This window comes from Lytechinus variegatus, chromosome 17 (assembly GCF_018143015.1).
Source record: "Lytechinus variegatus isolate NC3 chromosome 17, Lvar_3.0, whole genome shotgun sequence".
Classification (NCBI taxonomy): Eukaryota; Metazoa; Echinodermata; class Echinoidea; order Temnopleuroida; family Toxopneustidae; genus Lytechinus; species Lytechinus variegatus.
This window is the reverse complement of record NC_054756.1, coordinates 13,834,902-13,856,664: the sequence shown is the minus strand read 5'-3', so window position 1 is coordinate 13,856,664 and position 21,763 is coordinate 13,834,902. Positions and strand designations below refer to the sequence as shown.

General features: G+C 37.9%; 1 protein-coding gene across 4 annotated transcripts in view; it reads right to left on the bottom strand.

Moving 5' to 3' along the window:
• Positions 1-1,676: 1,676 nt before the first annotated feature.
• The window catches only part of LOC121430809 (mediator of DNA damage checkpoint protein 1-like), a 26,683-nt gene continuing 6,596 nt past the window's right edge, over positions 1,677-21,763 (bottom strand). For all 4 annotated transcript variants that reach the window (XM_041628220.1, XM_041628218.1, XM_041628221.1 and 1 more), the window contains exons 5-18: positions 21,031-21,123; positions 20,255-20,353; positions 18,794-18,892; positions 17,584-17,656; positions 15,411-16,004; positions 12,952-13,047; positions 11,889-11,956; positions 10,528-10,660; positions 8,482-9,329; positions 5,951-8,182; positions 5,220-5,420; positions 4,526-4,694; positions 3,582-3,763; positions 1,677-2,621 (exon numbers count right to left, since the gene is read on the bottom strand). In XM_041628220.1, coding sequence (XP_041484154.1) covers positions 2,445-2,621; positions 3,582-3,763; positions 4,526-4,694; positions 5,220-5,420; positions 5,951-8,182; positions 8,482-9,329; positions 10,528-10,660; positions 11,889-11,956; positions 12,952-13,047; positions 15,411-16,004; positions 17,584-17,656; positions 18,794-18,892; positions 20,255-20,353; positions 21,031-21,123 — 5,064 coding nt within the window. In that variant the 3' untranslated portion in view covers positions 1,677-2,444. The remainder of the gene's footprint in view (positions 2,622-3,581; positions 3,764-4,525; positions 4,695-5,219; positions 5,421-5,950; positions 8,183-8,481; positions 9,330-10,527; positions 10,661-11,888; positions 11,957-12,951; positions 13,048-15,410; positions 16,005-17,583; positions 17,657-18,793; positions 18,893-20,254; positions 20,354-21,030; positions 21,124-21,763) is intronic.

Below are 21,763 nucleotides of genomic sequence, written 5' to 3'. Positions count from 1 at the left end.
GCTCTACCAAAATATGGTATAAAAAACACTGACATGCAAAATTGAAAATTTATGACATCACACTTCCGTACTCTAGAAGGCAAATGAATTAAAACAAATTTACAAAATGTATTCTATACAATATTTACATTCTTTGGTGCATAAAAAGACTTGCGGGAATATTCATAAAATATCTACAATGCTAAATATAGTCAAGTTTGCAAATATGACTAGATTGAATGTTTGGACCCAGTGAACGGACCTGACATCGGAGATAATAAAGGATGGAAAAGGGGATACATGTAGGACAGAGTAATTTCTTTTCCAATCTGAAACTTAACATGCATTACAACCAAAACAGCATGCCTCCATTATATAACAATATCAAAGACAACATTTATCTTCAAGAACTGTGCGTGACATATAGAAATAAAAGACTGATCTGATATGAAAATAGGGCAATTCCTTCAAATATGTACGTCTGACCCGCTAAATGTGGGACCTTCATGAAATTTTCTGTCTCTGATTTCTGGTTCTCATGAAAGTCTTTGATGTTCCCAAAGAAACATCACAGACTTGGTAAATTCATTGGAATTGGACAATTCATAAAGTTAAGTGAAACTTGAGATAAGTGGGGGTCGGATGTACAAGAAGGTTGATCATTTTATGGAATTGCCACACTGTATCTATCAACATGTACAGTGTAAAAAAGGAGAATTTTACCTTCTCAATAATCCAAAAATGAGTTTAATAATTATGCAATAAAAAAAATCATGAAAACACAAACAACTTCATGCCTTGACTTGAAACCAATACTACTAAAATATGTCTTGCAATATTAGATGCTGTATAAAGTTGTGAAATTGCATATTCACATTAAGATTAAGACTAATCTATTCATCTGTCAGGAAATATGTTTTCTTTGCATTATAAATAAAACATGGTTATATCAAATTACAGTAACTTGGCCATACTGGAAGGGATTCTGTCAACCCAGGAAATGGTACATAGGTGTAAACAAGCTGACAATACAACAAAGATACAGGGTGGCATGTAAAGGAATATTCCATTCAAGAGATGTGTGTGTTTGGCACGCAAGGAGAAAGATAGTACAACATATATGCATTCCGAGATTTCACTTCATATTGTTTACATTAAAAACAATAAAAACAACCTTCCATCTGGAATGTGAATCATAGCATATATCCTTATAAAAAATGTGACAATATCAGTCTTATTAAGATACATTTTTATTTTCATTTTTGGGTGGCCTGATATAAAACAAGTGACTTTTTTTCTAAATTCTCATCCACAGCAGTCTCTATTTTCCACAATTTCAAGCAGTCTTGAGCTTTTCCCAACAGGGCATGAAAAGTGTCACCTGCCTCTGAAAAATTAATTTTTGTACATAACATCCCATCAGCTAGGAATACAAATTGATGCCAGTTTTTTTGTCACAATGGCCCGTATTCTGAAGTCAGGTATTATGAGAAGCCAAAAGTGTTGAAATTTTTATTAAGTTGTATGTTTCTTATGTTTACCGTGCTCTTTTCTGATTCATTGATGGTGAAGACAATCATCTATTTATACTTCCTACACAATTATGAATAATTTGAGAGCCAAATGAGCTGAAAGTATGATATCTCTACTGTTAGTAATTATGTAACAATTGGCTGTCCATACTTAAACCACAACTTGAAACCTGAGTTTAAGTTAAACCCGACTTCAGAATACGAGCCACTGTGTTTGAATAGACTAAATAAATTCAAAGAATCATGTATAAAACTGTTGTTAATGGAGCTATAAAGCAATATAAATAAACCATACAATGTACAGTATGTATCTTAGCATTCACAAAGTTATTACTACTCCAGTCAAAGGATTCATTCAGACATTCCTGCACAAGATGAATGGACATCCTCCACTCCCTGGGGAGTATTCCAGTCAATGAGGTGCACACAATCCTGGACTAACTACAATGACTTTCACAACGTACCAGGTACCCTTTTAGCACCTGGGTGCAGAGTGGCAACAGATGGATTCATGCTCAGCTGCAGTGGGAGTCAAACTTATCTATGAATACAACGTCAGAACCACAACATAGCTCTTCCAATTACCAACAGTTCCATTTGCTTAACATTAACATCCCAAGATGTAGAAGAACAGTGCATATAGATCAAATACCTTGCTCAAAGGCAGAGTACCATGGCTGGGTTTTCAATCCCTGCCAAGCTTACAATAACCCCAATTGTGCAAGTAACATATTCCCCCTGCGCCAGATTTTATTTCAGAGGTACATGTACTTAGTATGCATGTGTGAACATGCTACAATACGTGCATTTGGAACAGCTTATACATGTAGATCACTGTACAGAGCGATAGCAGCTTTAAGGGTTAGCTGGTGTTAACACAACTGATAGACAACCTCACTGGACGAGATGGAATGCTGCTAATCCTATTCATCCCTATTTGAGTTGATAGTCGTCGAGAAGGATGGCTTGTCTGAGGATTCCCGTTAGGATGAACTCCGATGAGACCACAGGGATACCGGCCTTACGAGGCCCCGCCCACAGCGATTTATCACCATCACATGACACTATTACCAATTGGGGAATATGTTTGGTAGGTAACTTGGCAACATACTGTGAAGAGAAGTAGAGGAATGTAAGACCAAGAACAGTTATTGGTATTTATAAGTTCTTATAATAATCTCCGGTACTCTACAGACTGGATCTGGTATATTATAAAATCATATTATATAAATGCCCATTACTATTATTACAATTATCCTGATTTTGATCCCTCAATAGGCCAAGCAATTGTGGGGGATCATATGGCCATGAAGGGGGGGGGGGGTCTCACAGACACCCCACCCCCCTGGAATCTAGAATGAGCATATTTGAACCCACAAAAATTTTGTTTGCTATGGCCTAAAATGTGGCATCCCTATAAGTTAGAAAGGCAACTTCTGCAATTCATTGTTTTTTAAATGTTTATTAACCCTTTTCTTCCCTCTGTTTAAAGTATGAAGAGACTGTTTTAATGCTGAAAAGTCTCTCATTTATTGCTGTTTTGTAGCAGTTTTGAAAGCAGCTAGATATCAGTGAGTTTTCATATAGAAATCTGTTTGCAAAGCATAAAAAACAAGAAATGCTGTCACTTCTGGACAGTTTGTTTGCTGTTAAATGAAGCCATGAAAACCACCAATGGCCTCTGCACACCTCGCAACTAGTCCACACTCCGATAATGGGAAAAAAATAATATTGTGCTTATTTTCTGAAAATGTGAGTGAAAATTGAGGTTCTAATTAACCGCAAGTATGATAATATTGGATGATTGCTCACCTTTATTTTTGCAGTAAAGACCAAATTTGTTTCAAAGTGTCCGATTGCTATGATGTCATTATGACTAGATATTCAATTTGCTTTTATTCTAATAATGATGGTAGCTTTGTTGCAGATTGAACATAAATACTGTACAATGATTTAGAACTTTACACAGTAAGATGTTTCATGTCTCAATCTCCACATCAAATTTTACGTTTTTATTAAAAAATCAGGTCGCAGGCACATAGTTAGGAGTGATGGTAAAGTGTTTGTTACCTCTCCTCCAGCACATCTGATGATATCCTTCATCTGCTGAGGGTCGGGCTTGACACCAGGAGTTACATGGAGTTTGTATCCATCAAAGAGCTTGGTTTCTTTCGCTTTGTCAAGGGACACATTCAGACTGAAGCTATACTGCCTCTCGGCTGCCTTGTCTTTCAGCTGGTATGGACTCGGATCTATCAGAAATTGAGAGATAGCAAGGGAACATCAGCCAACTTGTCCGATATCAATTTATTCAATATACGTTTCCATAGGGATGTAGTGGAGGGATGTCCCCGAGGTGGATACTTCTGAATCAAGAGAACACTGGAGAAATCATTCTCCCACAGACTTTTACAAATGACTCGGGCCGAGGCCAAGGCCGGAAAAATGTGGCCTCGAATATATCCTTAAGAGAAATGACTGATATTTCTAATTGATTAAAAAAAATTTACACATTCATTGCCCAACTGACTTACAGTTATGTGTAATTGAACAATTAATCATATTCATTTTGTTGTACAGGGAACACATTTATCAATGCATGAAATATTCACTTTTAAAATTAGACATCGATAGACCGAGGTGGTGGGCATTCCATAAGGATGTTCGTAAGGTCACAAATGACTTTATGCACGACTGGAACATCTTCCTAGGTCTCCAGGCAGCTACATACTTAGGGATATATTCCCCAAGACAAAAAAGGATCCCCAGTCACATGGAAAGTCATTGGTAACTCATGAACAGCTTTACGAAATACCTACTTGTATATCTCTAGTACTCACAGTAAAATCTGCATCAGTTAAATCCTTTTGACTTGGGCAATATTTTTTACTAGCAAGATAACAACATAAGTTCTGGTGTGGAAAAATGATTTGGTTTATTTATGAAGATTCTTTGGGACAACACTTTAAAAAGGACAGGGTCTACGTAAAATCAGCAAAGCATATGAATCTCACCGATGAATGCCTTAGCCTTCATAGAAGCATCGAGCCATGTTGGTTTTACGATGACAATACCACGGGCCATTGAACACAAGAACTTGACAGTTCTCCGGACTTTGTCCGTTACCAGATGAGTACAGTCGTCTACAGAGTTACCAAGCTCCCCTCCCAATGTGGTTACAGCCTGCATACAAAATTATGAAAGAAAACACTTTTCTTGATAATGAGCATTCTTGACAATGAACCTTGAAATCCTCAACCTCTAATCTGATACTAGTTCCAGTTTCAAAGAAATAATGGAGGAAACAGGCCTTTGGGTCATGGGCCGAAAGACGGTTCAGTCATCAATTTCATGAATCGTGACCTTTCCTCAAGAATGATCCATTTACAAAATGTTGTATTATTTTGGAAAACATGTACCTGGGCATTACAAATTTGGTATAGATGAAAAAGATTTTAAAAAGTAAAAAGTCAGCGAGTGCAGGGGTTGATTCACAACCCACCATCTATGAGCATGTATGTTTTATTGATTTTAATGTTTATATGTTTGTAAACCATTGACCAGTGATGGGAGAACCTTCAATGGGAACAAGTGTCCCTTTGGCTATCTCTGGCCACTGGTCGATGGGCCTTCCAATTTTCTTTGATATTTGAACTCCTTTCGCCAGAAGTAAAACTAATAAATTAACACAGGTTAGAGATTTCTTACCTTCTGCCACGAGTCATCCATGACCCCTGTAAACATGACCTTTGGTTTGTTTTCACCAACACGTCTCTGCGTAGACCTTCTCGCAGGACTGATAGAGGGCGATGACACAGCGGTTTGCCTGGATCTCTTGGCTGCTGAAGATGGGGAGGAGGTAGGTGAGGGCGTGAGAGAAGTGGCACCTCTCTTTCCTCTCATCTTGGCCTGCTCAAATGTGAATACAAAAACAGTGATCAATGAATATTTATTTTAGGAGTTTTGTTCAGAGCTGTCAAACAAATTTCTGATATGGATAGCCATTCTGCAATTACACTGTTTGATGATATATGATAAATTTACAATCATTCATTATTATTTGTTTATTTATGATTTGTTGATAAGTTTTAAACAAATTGTGGTAGATATATTAAACAGTATAATTCACTGTCAAAATGTGACTGTTTATATGTAGGTTCTAAGATTATTATGAAATCAGTAGAATACATGTAAAAGCTTGACCACACTAAGGCTTAGTGTAAAAGGTCTAATATCACTCGCACTAATGTTAGTTGGTAAAATACTTTGGGAAGAATAAAGGTTAAAGCAAATCCAGACCAGAGATAATCAACTTTGTTAGAAACCATTTAAGATGTATCAACTACATTTTGTACAATTGTAAATTCCAAATGTGTTAGGGCCTACTGCTTTTCTGTAGAGTACAAATATAACGATATCAAAATAAACAAGAACCTCACCGCTTCAGTGCTCTTAGCTTCTTTGCTCTGTTCATCTCTTTCGGCATCTTTAGAAGTCTTAGCTGGCGACGCTGCTACTGAAGTTTGACCCCTTCTTGAAGAGGGAGTAACCAGGATTTTCTCAGATGCTGCTGCATCCTCTGTAGGTTTCTGTCTTCCTCTTCTTCGGCTCTCTTTGGCATCTTCTTTCAGGTCTTCTGACATCTCTACCTTCGATGGGCCTTCAGAGGTGTTAACTGCTGCGGCCAATCCTCTTCTCTGCTTAGGAGTGGCCATGGTCTCCTCACCTTTCGAATCTGCAGCTGGCTTTGTAGCAAGAACTTCTTGCCCCCTTTTTCTACTACCTCTAGTATTTTCTTTAACCGGCTGCTCTGATTTTTCCTTTTCTGCTACTTCCTCCTTGACCTTTGCTGTTGATCTTCTCCCTCTAGAACTGGTCTGAACCATCTCAGACTCTACTTCTCCTTGAGATGAAGGCGATGGTTCTTTCTTCTGCGTTTTCCTGGAAGGTCTTCCAACAGCTTTGGGGACAGCAAACACACCAGCATCGGCACTGGTCTTGTCTTCCACTTCATGCTCTGATGCTGCTTTCTTTTCACCGTCTTTACCTTTCACTTCGGAATCAACAAACCTTGCAGGTAATGTTCTTCTCCTTCCACTTTGCCTAACATTTACCTCTGTTGTGTCTTTAGTAGAACCTTCCTGACTTTCACTCGTGGCATTTCTCTTCCTCTTTGAGCCAGCCTCCTGAGATTCTTTATCTTCCCGAATCGAAGCATCTGCAGAGACATTTTGCTCACCCTCAGCAGAACTTTGAGCTTTTGTTTTGCCTCTTTTACTTGTTTTACCCATTTCAGACTTAAGTTCTACGGCTTTTATATTTTCATTTCCTTTAGGGTTCGTTTCTTGAGTGTCTGGTTTGGCGTCTTGCATAGCACCCCTTCTAGTCCTTCTACTTTTCACCTCCTCCTCATTCTTTTCGCTCTTCTTTCCTCTTGTAGATACACCTTTCTGACTATCGTCCTGCGAGGTTAGCTCATCTCCTTGTGTAGATCTTTCACTTCTCCTCGTCCTGCTACTACTCTGTGTTGATGGCCCATCTACTTCTGTAACAACAGTTTCTGGAGCTACTCCTTTTTTCGCTCTACCACCAACTTTCTTTTTACTCTCCTCTGGAGGAGTCATTTCTTTCTTTTCAGTTCCTCCCCTTTGTGATCTCCTGATGCCTGATGAAGACTGGCTATCAGGTTCATCAGCAACCTTACTCCTCCGACTCCTCGTACCTCTTGTCGGTATTGTGCTGGGTTTTGCTTCTTCAAAGTCCCTTATGCTTGATGCAGTAGAGGATATTGATGCAGTATCATCACTATCACCATCGTCAATAACTTCTGCAGTACTCTGTAGCGTCTTTGTCACAACAGGAAGAGAGTCATTAGTTGACTCACCACCTCCAACACTCTTTTTCCCTCTCTTGCTACCCCTAGTGAGTTTCTTCCCTATCTGTACAATAGTTCTTAATGCTCTTCCCGCTTTACTTCCTTCAGATCCAACGGATGAGATGCTGCTATCGGATAGCTTCCTCTTATCTTTGACCTTTGACTCCTTGCCTGATGAAGGCCTTGGGTTCTCTTCGTCAAAGTCCTTCTTCCTAGTTGGTTTAGCATCAGTCACAGTCAGTGCCCCATCAACAGTATCTTCCTTTATTTCATCTTCTATCTTATGCCTTCCTTGTTTCTTCTCCCTCTTTGTATTGCTTTCAACTTTGTTCACCATGGCTGAGGAAGCAGATGGTTGTTCTAAGGCATCTGCTTTCCTCTTTTGGCCAGGTTTCATGGCTGCATCTTCTACAGTTTTGGATCTTCTACCCTTCCGTCCAGAAACAACATTTTGAGCCTCTTTCACCTCTTCATCTTCCTTCCTCTGCGACACTCTGGAACTGCTTCTCCTACTTCCTTTGGATGTTGACTGTTCCTCATCTACCCCAAGGCTCTTACTACCTTTAGCCTGTCCTCTAGACCGAACACTGCGTTTCAAAGGCTCAGTATCTCCATCGGTTTCCTGGCTACTTTCTTCATCCTCGGTAGATTGAAACATGACTCTCCTGGCTTTTGTTGCTTTTCTGTCTGGTGTATTTGGTTGTTTCAGGCAGGATTTTGAAGGCGACTGGGTCTTGAAGACTGGAAATCTGGAAGAAGTGGGTTCGTCATCACCATCTTGACTATCAGGAACTTGCTATGAAAAAACAAATGGATCGGATGTATGAGTGATAGTCAAGTTTAAAGCCAAACTGTTATGAACACTAAGACCTATTGATACCTGGGGAATACTACGGTTGCCCTTCTTGTGCTCGATAAAATTCAATTATGCACAATGCTGGAATAGCAATATCAAGAGTCCTAATCAAATTTCTAAAAATATTAAATTTGCATTCAGATGCTTACTGACAAGAGTATTAATTGATACTGATAGCATTTTGATTTTGATTCATGGGGACAAAACAATTGCATCAAAGACATCATTGTGTGTCTTACCGTGTTACCACCCTGCATTCCATAAGCCTGAGTGCTTTCTATTTCACTATCACCTGTTTCCATGGCAACATCATCTCCAGTGTGATACGGCACGGTTGGGTCTGTCTCATCATCATCACATGAATCAGGTTGCTTTTCTTTGGCATCATCAGCTTGAGTGGAAGGAAATACCATGGTAGCAGATGATGGCATTTCCATGGTGACTGACAATGCAGGTGTTGGTTCTTCCGTTGTCTTGTCCTTGTTGATATCACCATACCGCTGTGTAGCCTCAAGGTTGGTAACATTAACTTTGTCTTGGTTAGTGGGTGTTGGCTCCTCTGTACCTTCATCATCTAAAAGACCTTGATAAGGCTGTGTAGCCTCAATGTCATCTGGTCTAGAAGGCGTCTCATCTGCACTGTCACCATCTGGGTGACCTTGATAAGGTTGTGTAGGTTCAATGTCACTTGGTTTAGACGGCATCTCGTCTGTGTTGTCATCATCTGGGTGACCTTGATAAGGTTGTGTAGGTTCAATGTCACTTGGTTTAGACGGCATCTCGTCTGTGTTGTCATCGTCTGAGTGACCTTGATAAGGTTGTGTAGCCTCAATGTCAGCTGCTCTAGAAGGTACCTCAATGTCAGCTGGATTGGAGGGCGTCTCATCTCCAGGAGCTTCATTAGTCCTGTAATTCAAGAAATATTCTTGAGAGGTATTCCCCATGTCACTGTCCAACTCGGTGTTATCGTCACTACTGGGTGGTTGTGGTGCATTCAGTCTGTCTCCTTCTGAGCTGTCCGTTTTATCCTCTCTTCTATCCTTCAAGATTTCATCATCTTGATCAATCGCTATGGTAGCCATCTCATCTAATCAATGACAATATAAAAGGAATACTATCAGTATTTCAGGAATAAATGTGTTAAAATCAAATGTTACGGTGTTATGCCCAGAGTCTGCACGGTGCCTGCTGTCTATGCGTTTGCATATCTTCGCAATTCTATTCAAAGAAAACAAAAAATGACCACAAACTTGACACAGATATTGCCTAAAATACAGACTCCCTCATTCAGAATCTGTGTATTGTGTGTAAAATAAATGGGGGCACAGACAGAACCTTTTTAATCTAACAAATGAAGCGCCTCTGGCAGTCTCAACTGCATTAAGCGATTCAATATAGCAGTGGTGCTGACTTTGAAAACTACTATAAAATAATCATTCACAAAAAACACCATTCATATGATAACATACTATGTTCACTGACCCTAAATGACATTTGACCTTGATCGTGTGACCAAAGACTTGTGCAAGACGATCAGTGATACTTGATCAACCTTATGTCCGTATTCCATAAACTTTCAAAGCTATGATGGCAATTCAACAAATACCAACAACATGACCAAAGTTCATTGACTTTGGTCATGTGGCCTGAAACTCACACAGGATGTTCACTGATGATTGATTACTCTATATCCAAGTTCATGAACAAGATCCATATATTTTCAGAATTATGATATTAAAATAAACTTATCCTTGGTTAGGATTTCGTTTTGATTCCCCAAACAGAATCTAAGTTCATTGACCTTAAATGACCTTTGACCTTGGTTGTGTGACCTGAAACACGTTATGATGTCATTTCAAAAACTTTAGCTTCGGTTATCATTTGATATTGATGTCACCGCTGCCGAGGTAGGAAAAGCGGCGCCTAGTCTCGCTCTGCTTTGCAGGCGAGACAAAAATGACATGCCACGGATTATCATGAGAAATTCATATATATTGCTTGATTGTGGCTCACTTTACTCTTCAAATAATACTAATACTACAAATACTAAAACCTTTGATTACCTGTACATAGATTTTGTTTTTGTTTTTATTAGTTAGTCAGCCCACCTGTAATTTGTATAAAGCACCCTACAATTTTTTTATCGTATTAAAGAAACTCATAATTTCAAGTCAAACTTTAATAGTGCAGACATAGGGCCCTCTTCTTATACGATTTTGAACCTGAACTAAAGCAAAATTTTAATGAACAAAGTAATAGAAGAACTTGAAGAGTTTCAAACTCACCAACTTCACTTGCTCCTGTGACATCAGCTTGAGTTTCAGGAATCATACTTGGATCTTCAATGTCTGTCTCTGAGCCTGAATCCGAGACTACACTGTCACATATTTGGGTAGGATCATCATACACGTTCCTCGCCTGAAATTATTAATCACAAATCCTGAATTCAACAAATGGGACTCATTTTTCTACATTTCCCCCATTTCACAAACCGCAAAAGCAAGATTAATATAAACTACTCACGTCAACTGGAAAACAGGCAAATGATTTAAAAAGTGGCCTTAAAATAGGGGGGCTGTATAAACTTTATGAAAATGCCCAAAATAGACAAATACATTTGCAATTAATGGTTACTTCAGTATTAAATTACCTTCAGTATTAAAATGCCAATCTCAAATGATGAAAGTTACTTTGTTGTTGACCCTAATTTACTCTACACACTATAATGACACAGAACAAACAACATTGTACAGTGCCTACTTAGCTTGTTGTACGCGAGCAAATGGAAGGCTGAATGTCAAACATTCATAACGTTGCACACAAGACGTACCATCCAAAATGTACCGTTCCACGGCTTTAGGAGGTGACGTCACAATGCGATTTAGTTCACTGAGCTCAGATAAGGTGACAATGCGTGTATAGCCTGCTGGCTAAATGCGCAATGCTGTCCAAGATCATGTGCGCTTGTGGGATTTTGCTTTTTGCTTTCAATACTTTTGCTCCCTTTTCATAGATTACAGCATAGAAACAATCTTTTTTTCCTTTATATTTTCGCTAGATTCCAAGGCGTTGTACAACACAAATAGCGAATATTCTTATTCGTGCAATGGTGCGAAATTTCACATTCGGTGAAAGAGAGAAATGTCTTTTCAACTCGGCTAACGCATCGTTGAATAGAACATCTTTCTTTCACCTCATGTGAAATCTCGCACCATCGCACTCATGCCTAATCGCTATTTATATACTATGGTATCACAATGGTACAGCATCTGAGATAATTAGTGTTTGCAAATCTACAATACTACAAGAAGAACCAAGATCGCACAAATCTTTATCAAACTATCATAATGTTCTCCAACATCTATATAAAAAATTAATTATTTCAATATGAGAAAGTGATAACTGTTATAAGCTACTAAAAAACTTCAATCCGATTGGCTATTAAGCAATTTTGCGAGTTAGTTACTAGCATGACAACTGATCATACCCCCCCTCCACAATTGAGCATTTCATGAACCATCTTGTGACATTTACAGATATATTTGAAAAGGAGCTTCGTGAAACCCTACACAGTCTATGGACAGAGTCAAAGTACAATTTAAAAATGTAATTTTCACAAAGATGCAATAATGAGTAATTTTCCTACCTGTTTGACTGGACTGTCATCTATATCACTAGAATCTGCAGAGGAATCGAGGACTAAGGTTCGGGTACCTGATAGAAAGAAAATAACATAAATTTAGAGGGATGTAGAGGGAACGAGGCCGTCACAAACAATGACCATATGAATTGAATCATACAAAATTAGCCATAGGAAAAATGTTGTTGTTATTTTAAATAAAGGAGGCCCTCACAAGGGCAAATGAGAAATTCAACAAGACAGGATGAATGATGTAATTATGAAAAAAAAAGAATTCCCCTTTATTTGAAATTCATACAAACTCTTAACACTCCACTTCCATGCAATGATCAACCCTCATATGCCTCCGACCCCCACTTATCATTTCATGAAGTACTCAAGCCATATTTTGAGGCATTACACCTATATTTTGAAGCACAAAACAGAAATGAATTATCTCAGGAAGATCCCAGAAGAAGTGCATATAGTGCCATGGGTTTGATGTATATTTCAGGGATGTTCATGAGCATATCCTACATACATTAATCCTGTATAGTGATTGGTTCAAATAGCCTTACATGACTAAATTTATTTCAAGTCTGATGTTGCGTGGCACAGACCTTGATAAATTTTGCGCTATACAAATATACGGATGTCATCATTTAAGAAAACTGGATATTTAGCTAATCTCTCGGGTGCACTGGTCAGTAAGCTGTCTCTCCCAGGCTAGTCCCATGATGCATCAGCACAGGCACTAATCCATGTTCCGCTGAGCGCAGTGGATTAGTAAAAAGTAGGTAAATTAACGGAAGTTACCGGACTCTGCAAGCTCAGCGCATAGATTTTGGTTCTAATTTATCAAAAGTAGGATTTATAGTAGGCGTTTACTTCCAAAGCATAGTGGGAATTATTAATCCTCGCTTGGTCTGGCAATACTATATTTCCCTCTGGGCTTTGCCCCTCTGGGGAAAATAGTACTTGTCAGACCAACCTCGGATAAATAGTCCACAATATACTTCCTCAAAGCCTGATATATATGTACATTATATTATGCTCCATAATTTCAAGAAATTTTGAGACGGATGCTTACATTCCTTAATAGGTGTACCCTGCTGTCTGGAATCGTTGAGCGCTACAGCTTGGGTTGGAGCTTCTAGTATACTCTGCCGGACATCATCATCTATATCTATAAGATAAACAGGGGACAAATGTAAGCACAATCCAATCCCATAGTCATTTGATAAAGCACCTTTTCCTTGGGTCACAAAGCGCTGCACACCACACTTCTCCATGTTTGGGCCACTAAAACAATAATTGAACATCTCAGAATGACTAACACTATACGTATTATAATAATAAAACCCAACATTTATAACACACTTTTCCCAAATGGCACAAAAGCTTTTACAATTTCAAATTCATTAACAAAAAAAACCCCAGAATGACATACATATAAAAGTGAAGGCAGTGTCAAGAACTAAAAAAATTTAGGGACTTCTTAAAAGATTCAACTGTTTGGGATTGTCTTATTGTGAGAGGGAGTTTGTTCTATTCCATTGAGGATGCAACAGTGAAGATTCTATCTCCGGTTTGTCTATTGTTTAGTTGGATATGTTAATTCAAGTGGGTCTTGAGAGGATCTAGTTCTTCTTCATGAGCTGTGTTCTCACCAGCATGTTCAATTACTTTGTGAAGGCAGTTCTCCTACAATTCAGTGGAGATGTGATGTACTTGATATTTACACTAAAATGACAGAAAATGGGAAATGTATGATGGGGGGACCTAAAGCTACGCACTTTGTTTTCAAACAATAACAAGTGGAATGCCTCTGGCCGTCTCACCTGCATCACGCGGTTCAATATAGCAGCAGTGCTGACTTTGCATACTACTCTAACTCGCACAAGATGTTCAGTGATACATGGTTACTCTTATGTCCTCTTTTTATGAACTAGACCAATAAACTTACAGAGATATGATGGTTATTCAACAAAAAACCCCAACACGGCCAAAGTTCATTGACCTTACATGACCTTTGACCTTGATCATGTGACCTGAAACTGGAACAGGATGTTCAGTGATACTTGATTACTCTTATGTACAAGTTTCATGAATCAGATCCATAAACTTTCAAAGTTATGATGGTAATTCAACAGATACACCCAATTCGGCTAAAGTTCATTGACCTTTGACCTTGGACATGTGACCTGAAACACGCACAGGATGTTCAGTGATACTTGGTTACTCTAATGTCCAAGTTTAACGAACTAGACCAATAAACTTTCAAAGTTATGATGGTAATTCAACAGATACCCCCGATTTGGCCAAAGTTCATTGACCCTAAATGACCTTTGACCTTATTCATGAGACCTGAAACTTGCACAAAATGTTCAGTGATGCTTGATTACTATTATGTCCAAGTTTCATGAATCAGATCCATAAACTTTCAAAGTTATGATCGGAATTCACAGATATCCCCAATTCGGCCAAAGTTCATTGACCCTAAATGACCTTTGACCTTGATCATGTGACCTGAAACTTGCACAAAATGTTCAGTGATGCTTGATTACTATTATGTCCAAGTTTCATGAATCAGATCCATAAACTTTCAAAGTTATGATGGGAATTCAACAGATATCCCCAATTCGTCCAAAGTTCAATGACCCTAAATGACCTTTGACCTTGGTCATGTGACGTGAAACTCATGCAGGATGTTCATTGATACTTGATTAACCTTATGTCCAAGTTTCATGAACTAGGTCCATATATTTTCTAAGTTATGATGACATTTCAAAAACTTAACCTCAGGTTAAGATTTCGATGTTGATTCCTCCAACATGGTCTAAGTTCAATGACCCTAAATGACCTTTGACCTTGGTCATGTGACATGAAACTCTAATAGGATGTTCAGTAATACTTGATTAACCTTATGGCCAAGTTTTATTAACTAGGTCCATATACTTTCTAAGTTATGATGTCATTTCAAAAACTTAACCTCAGGTTAAGATTTGATGTTGACGCCGCCGCCGCCGTCGGAAAAGCGGCGCCTATAGTCTCACTTTGCTTCGCAGGTGAGACAAAAACTGTCCCAATTTTTATATTTCAACAAATTATATTTCACTAATTTGTGACAAACATTCTAAAGATCATTAACCAAGAAGAAAATATCGCAGAACTCACTAATACGAAAATCCTGCCGTGTTTTCCAAACACCTCTTGATTTTACGCACTCGATTTATCATGCAAAAAAATAGTATTTCCTGTGCCTCAATTTCTAAAATATATTCAAATTATTATAGTATAAAATGAAATTAAAGCGAATATAACTCCAAAATTCCAAAGAGTTGTTGGTTTTCTCTGCATTTAGAGATTTACTGCAGCCTCTGTAGAAAAAATTGAATAGGAATCGTTCGTCACTCTGCAGTCACAGTTCCACACACAGAGTGCGCATTTGCCATAAAAACTGCATGCGTGATGATTGGTGCGTAGCTTTAGGACCCGCGCAGCTTTAGGACCCCCTACCATTATATCCCTTCCAATATGACCACTTACCTGTATCTGAAGAATCACTGTGAATACCATAATCAATGGCCTGTGTTTCCAGGTTGTCCACTGCTAACGTTGCCATGTTGTCGACAGCTTGTGTCTCCATACCATCGACAGCCTGTGTCTCCACACCATCGACAGCCTGAGTCGCTTGGCAGTCAACAGCTAATGTTGCCATGTTGTCAATGGCTTGTGTCTCCATACCGTCTACAGATTGTGTTTCCAGGTTGTCGACTGCTAACGTTGCCATGTTGTCGACGGCTTGAGTTTCCATACCATCGACAGCCTGTGTTTCCGAGTTGTCGACTGCTAACGTTGCCATGTTGTCGACGGCTTGAGTCTCCATACCATCAATGTCCTGCGGTTCCGGGCTGTCGACTGCTAATGTTGCCATGTTGTCAACCGCTTGTGTCTCCATACCATCAATGGCCTGTGTTACTGGGCTGTCAACTGCTAACGTTGCCATGTTGTCGACGGCTTGTGTCTCCATATCATCAATAGCCTGTGTTTCTGGGCTGTCAACTGCTAACGTTGCCATGTTGTCGACGGCTTGTGTTTCCATATTATCTACAGCTTGAGTTGCGATAACATCAATAGCTCCTGTGGGAGATGTAATCAATAGCAAAAGTGCTTAACTGTTTCATAAAGCCCGACTGGTTAAACAGATAACCTAAAAATCTCATTTAAGTAATCTAAAACAGAGCATAAACTTGGGCAATGGTTATTCAAGCCCAGGGGACATAGAAAAACATTTGAATATAGACTTACAAAACAATGATGAAGATATACATATGTGTGTTAGAAAACAATGAAGACCGATAAAGATATATTCACTTTTAGAAGCGCTCAACTAATTGTATACTATTATGGGCGTTTACAGAAAGAAATGCCAAATGATTCTTTGGACCTGTAAAAATGGCACCAAAGCCTTGTACGGGGTATGTTAGAGGGGAGAGTAGAGAGAACTAGTCTAATAGTGAGGCCCATAATCAACTGGAAAAAGAATATCATATAATGCAAACAAGTGGAATGCCTCTGGCCGTCTCACCTGCATCACGCGGTTCAATGTAGCAGCAGTGCTGACTTTGAATACTACTCTAACTCGCACAAGATGTTCATTGATACATGGTTACTCTTATGTCCACTTTTTATGAACTAGACCAATAAACTTACAGAGATATGATGGTTATTCAACAAAAAACCCCAACATGGGCAAAGTTCATTGACCTTACATGACCTTTGACCTTGATCATGTCACCTGAAACTCGAACAGGATGTTCAGTGATACTTGATTACTCTTATGTCCAAGTTTAATAAACTAGACCAATAAACTTTCAAAGTTATGATGGTAATTCAACAGATACACCCAATTCGGCCAAAGTTCATTGACCCTAAATGACCTTTGACCTTAATCATGAGACCTGAAACTTGCACAAAATTTTCAGTGATGCTTGATTACTATTATGTCCAAGTTTCATGAATCAGATCCATAAACTTTCAAAGTTAGATGGGAATTCAACAGATATCCCCAATTCGGCCAAAGTTCATTGATCCTAAATGACCTTTGACCTTGGTCATGTGACGTGAAACTCATGCAGGATGTTCAGTGATACTTGATTAACCTTATGGCCAAGTTTCATGAACTAGGTCCATATATTTTCTAAGTTATGATGACATTTCAAAAACTTAACTACAGGTTAAGATTTCGATGTTGATTCCTCCAACATGGTCTAAGTTCATTGACCCTACATGACCTTTGACCTTGGTCATGTGACATGAAACTCTAATAGGATGTTCAGTAATACTTGATTAACCTTATGGCCGAGTTTCATGAACTAGGTCCATATACTTTTCAAGTTATGATGTCATTTCAAAAACTTAACCTCAGGTTAAGATTTGATGTTGACGCCGCCGCCGTCGGAAAAACGGCGCCTATAGTCTCACTTTGCTTCGCAGGTGAGACAAAAACTGTAGTGGAATGAACTATCATCCTCCCACAAAAGGTTTATGTATGATATGAATCATTCTCACCACATCGTCATCACCGTAATCATCATCATCACCATCATCATCATCATCATCATCATCACCGCCACCACCACCACCACCACCACCATCATCATCATCATCATCACCATCATCTTCATCCCCATAAGTTCTCTTATTCTTCAATACTCACCATTTTGAATGCACGGTTGTGTTGGCTGTATAAAATCATTTATGCTGAAGCTTGATTCATTGTCATTCTCATCCTTCATAGGGTTAAACAAATAATTGTATGAATGAAAGAAATTTAGACATATAAAAAGGACAAATGAATGAATAATAGAATGAAAAACAACAACCAACGCATGAAAAAAAGGACGAGCAGAATGCCTCTGACGGTCTTCCCTGCAATACGCAATTCTACATAGCTCAGCAGTGCTGACTTATTCATGAAAGATAAATAATTTTTTTTAAAGAGAAAGTAAGTCCTTTGATAAGAAAATCCTAAGCATTTTTTTACCTTAAATGACCTTTGAACTTGAATAGTATTATTTGCAATATCCATCATCTCATACATGTATAAGTTTTCTTCAATGGTCCGTATTCTGAAGTCGGATTTAACTTAGACCACGGACTAACTCTGTGTTTAAATCATTGGAAGTAATACGTTTTAAAATTTTGTTTACAGTGAATGCTTCTCATGTTTACTGTGCTCTTTACTAATTCTTTAATGGTGAAGACAACTGTCATACTTATCCTTCGCAGGCAGTTAATGTTTTGGGAGTCAAATGAGCTGATACGTTACCTGATACCTCTAATATTAGAGATTTATGTAACAACTGGCTTTCCAAAGTTAAAACACAACTTAAAACCAGAGTTTATATTAAACCCAACTTCAGAATACAGGCCTATGTAATTAAATATTCTTTTAACAATGAAAAAATAAATAATATAAATAAATAAATTTTTATCCAAATTAATTGATCTGAATTGACCTTGACCCAGAAACCTGAAATTATTCACGTCTAGTTCGTGATACTTCTTAGAAACCATCACAGCAATTTAACAAAATCCTACCGCATAATTTCAAAATTATCACAGATATTCATAGTCCTAACCTTTGGTTATGAATATGACACAAAATCAAACTAAAGAAACACCCTTGAATGAGTCATTTTTTTCAGTTTGCCTGTCTCCATAGTTTCCCAATTTTGCATCTTTGTTGTTCATCCCGGCCCATTTCATTTTCCAAATAATCGGCTGTGGGATCAAAGGAAAAGACGGTTAAAAAAAGTTGAAAATGCAATCCATCAGAAAAATGAAAATAACGGATTGGCTTACATAGCAGAGATTTGATGGAATTGCTCTCAAGGAAGGGTACAGTATTAGAACCGTCTACTCACCTCTTTCCTCTTGTAATCATCTTGATCTAAATCTTCAGAATCCGGTGGTTGAAGCATCAATTCAGAATCAGTATCAGAACCTGTATCATCATCATCTTCCTGGATAAAAATAGCACCAAAAAAAAAAAAATTATGGATACAAATAGCACAAATTATTAAGTGCTCTAATCCACTCTGTAATAATGATAATAAACTTGTCAAGTGCTCAAATTCATGTTATAATAAAGACAATAATTAGACCAGAGTCATAATGTTTAGTTTGAAAATGATTCAACGCTATCAATATACAGCCGGTTTGGTTGGTACGGCAGGGTAACAACACAAGAGAAAAAAATCTTCACCAAAAGTTGCTGCAATATCAGATTGCAACTCTCAATCCATGAAATGACCATCTGTTTTGGTTATTTCCTTGAAATTTGATTTAGTTGGATTCTATCAAGAAAATTAAGAACATTCATTTTCTTTCTTGACTCTGAAAGATTGTTTCCAGTTGACGTCACACTTGATCTACCGACATGAAAGTCTATATCTGGGACCACAATAGTGACATAATTATAAAATAATGATATGAAAGTAAAGAAAAATTCCTCCCCTATAATATCCGATTAATCTGAAGATTTCTTTTAGTAAAGAATTCTCGGAAGTTCTTTTGTTTCTATAACATGGTTGGATTACCGACTTTATTAAAAGACTTTCCAGTCCAACATCGGACTAATAATTTCCCACTATTCTTTCTCAAAGCTTTGTATTGTGTAATATATGGGGAAGCTGCTCGCATATATCATAAATCTAAAACTTTTAGATTTCATAACTCACTTATGTTTTGAAGAATTTTCATGAAACCATATCAAATATTTTCTCTATTTTTCTACTTGAATGCAAATCAATTGTTGAATTCTCATTGCGCCAGCACAATAATAATTTTAGGGCATTTTAGCAACCACTTTGCAGAGGCTTTCTATAACGCAGAGAATCTTTTGTCAAAAGCCCTTCATAACAAAAACAGCATTTGTCTAAAATCAGTGAATCAAAACAGCAGTGTCGTCCTGGATTCTTGTCAAACAACATTTTTGCAATTTTTTCGTCCAGTCCAAATCTTAAGATGATGTGCTGGCCTGGGGCCGTTTCATAAAAAAAGCTTTACGTAAGTTAAGAGTGACTTTAAGAATGACTGGTGAACCTTTCTTACGCGCTAAACCTCGCCAATGGTGTATACCATTTACCACAAGAAAGGATCACCAGTCATTCTTAAAGTCGCTCTTAACTTACGAACAGCTTTATGAAACACCCACCAAGTCCACTTTCGACAATGACCTCTAATCTGTCCTTTCTGATTTGAGAGGCATTTTGGATTTAGATTCTGAACTTTGTAGAAAATACACTAATGTTCTGGCACAGGGAGAATACAAATTTTGTTTCTTTTGATAGTGAGGTCTAAGAGATATTGCCATGGTAACATACCTCTTGTTCTGATTGGAGAATATATTGACATTTAACATCACCAAAGGTGATGACATCATCGTCTCGCAGCTCATACCGGACATTCGGTTTCAAAAACATCTGTGAATACAAATTGAACGCATTATGTCATCCAAATTATTATGTTTATAATATATTCCTGCACGAACATTTTCATTTATTTTTCAAGACAATACAGAAATGCAGATAAATATGTAGTGCTTAGAAAACTTTTTATTGAATAATTGTTACCCCAAAATGTAATAGAAATCGTCATGATCATGAATTAGATAAACACACAATATATCCCTCTTCAAAACTATTTCACCACATCTCCAAGGTGTGAATATCAAAACAAATCACTAGGAGATAGGAACTCCTTAGATTTTCTAATCAATGCCGCACATCATTTTTAACAATAACAGGAACACACAGGCTAAATTTACTATTCTTTCCCCCAAAATAGGAATACTTCTATTAAACAAGGAAACATGACAGGTATGTATTTCTATGTCTGGGCCCCGTCTTACAAAGAGTTACCAGTGATCCAATCAATCGTAACTCTATGGATATCCATCTGTGTCAATTTTTTCTACAGAAAATTTTCAAAATGTCCTTTGTAAACAAAGGCGAACACACCAAATTGTCAAGAAAACATTGAATTTATGTAATTTACGTCATATCTAGAAACCATTTTGAACATTTGCGCATTTTAGACGTTGACGTTGCTGGCCGTCCATAGTTGTGATTGATCGGATCAATCACAGCTCCACTCTTACCTTGCCTCTCCTTGTTTTATTTCTGCTCTCCATATCATAGATAAGATGTGAATTCCCTTGGACTTCAATACATGCATGCTGCTTGGACAATGCCTACAGGAAGAAAACAAAATAAACAAAACTCAAAACATGGTACAGAAGATGTTGATCATCATACTAATAAGATGGCTAGAGCTAAATCAGTTGTCACACAAAGTCAGCAAACAAGACTTACGCAGACTTCCCAACCTCTGGGAACGAAAAATTTTATTCTGTGATAAAAAAAAATTATTTTTTTCCCAAAAAAGTGTATTTCATGATAAAATGCATGGCGCACTCGCTCATCACGGCGCTCAAGCTGCATGCAAGCTAAAATGCGCACTGCTCTTGCAGATGAAAAAAAACATTGAAACGTACGTATACCTCACCTTGGTTTTAAAAAAATTGTTGTAAAAAAAAAAAAATTACCTGAAATTACATTAAAGAGATGATTTTCTCAAAAAATTAAGATTTTGTAAAAAAGAAAAAAAAATATTTTAAAGAAAAAACTTGCTGCCGTATTCTAGTTGCAAAAACGTACTAAATATGCCAAAAACGTACTGGTTGGCAGGTCTGCTTACGACGTTATGGCCGCGGACCACTAGCCTCCGTCAGGAAATGTGGACTGATCGCAGCTGAACAAATGCTTGAAAAAAATCTGGACACAGACTGGGCACAGACTTCAGATGGATTAACACAGTCAATCTGGTGGTTG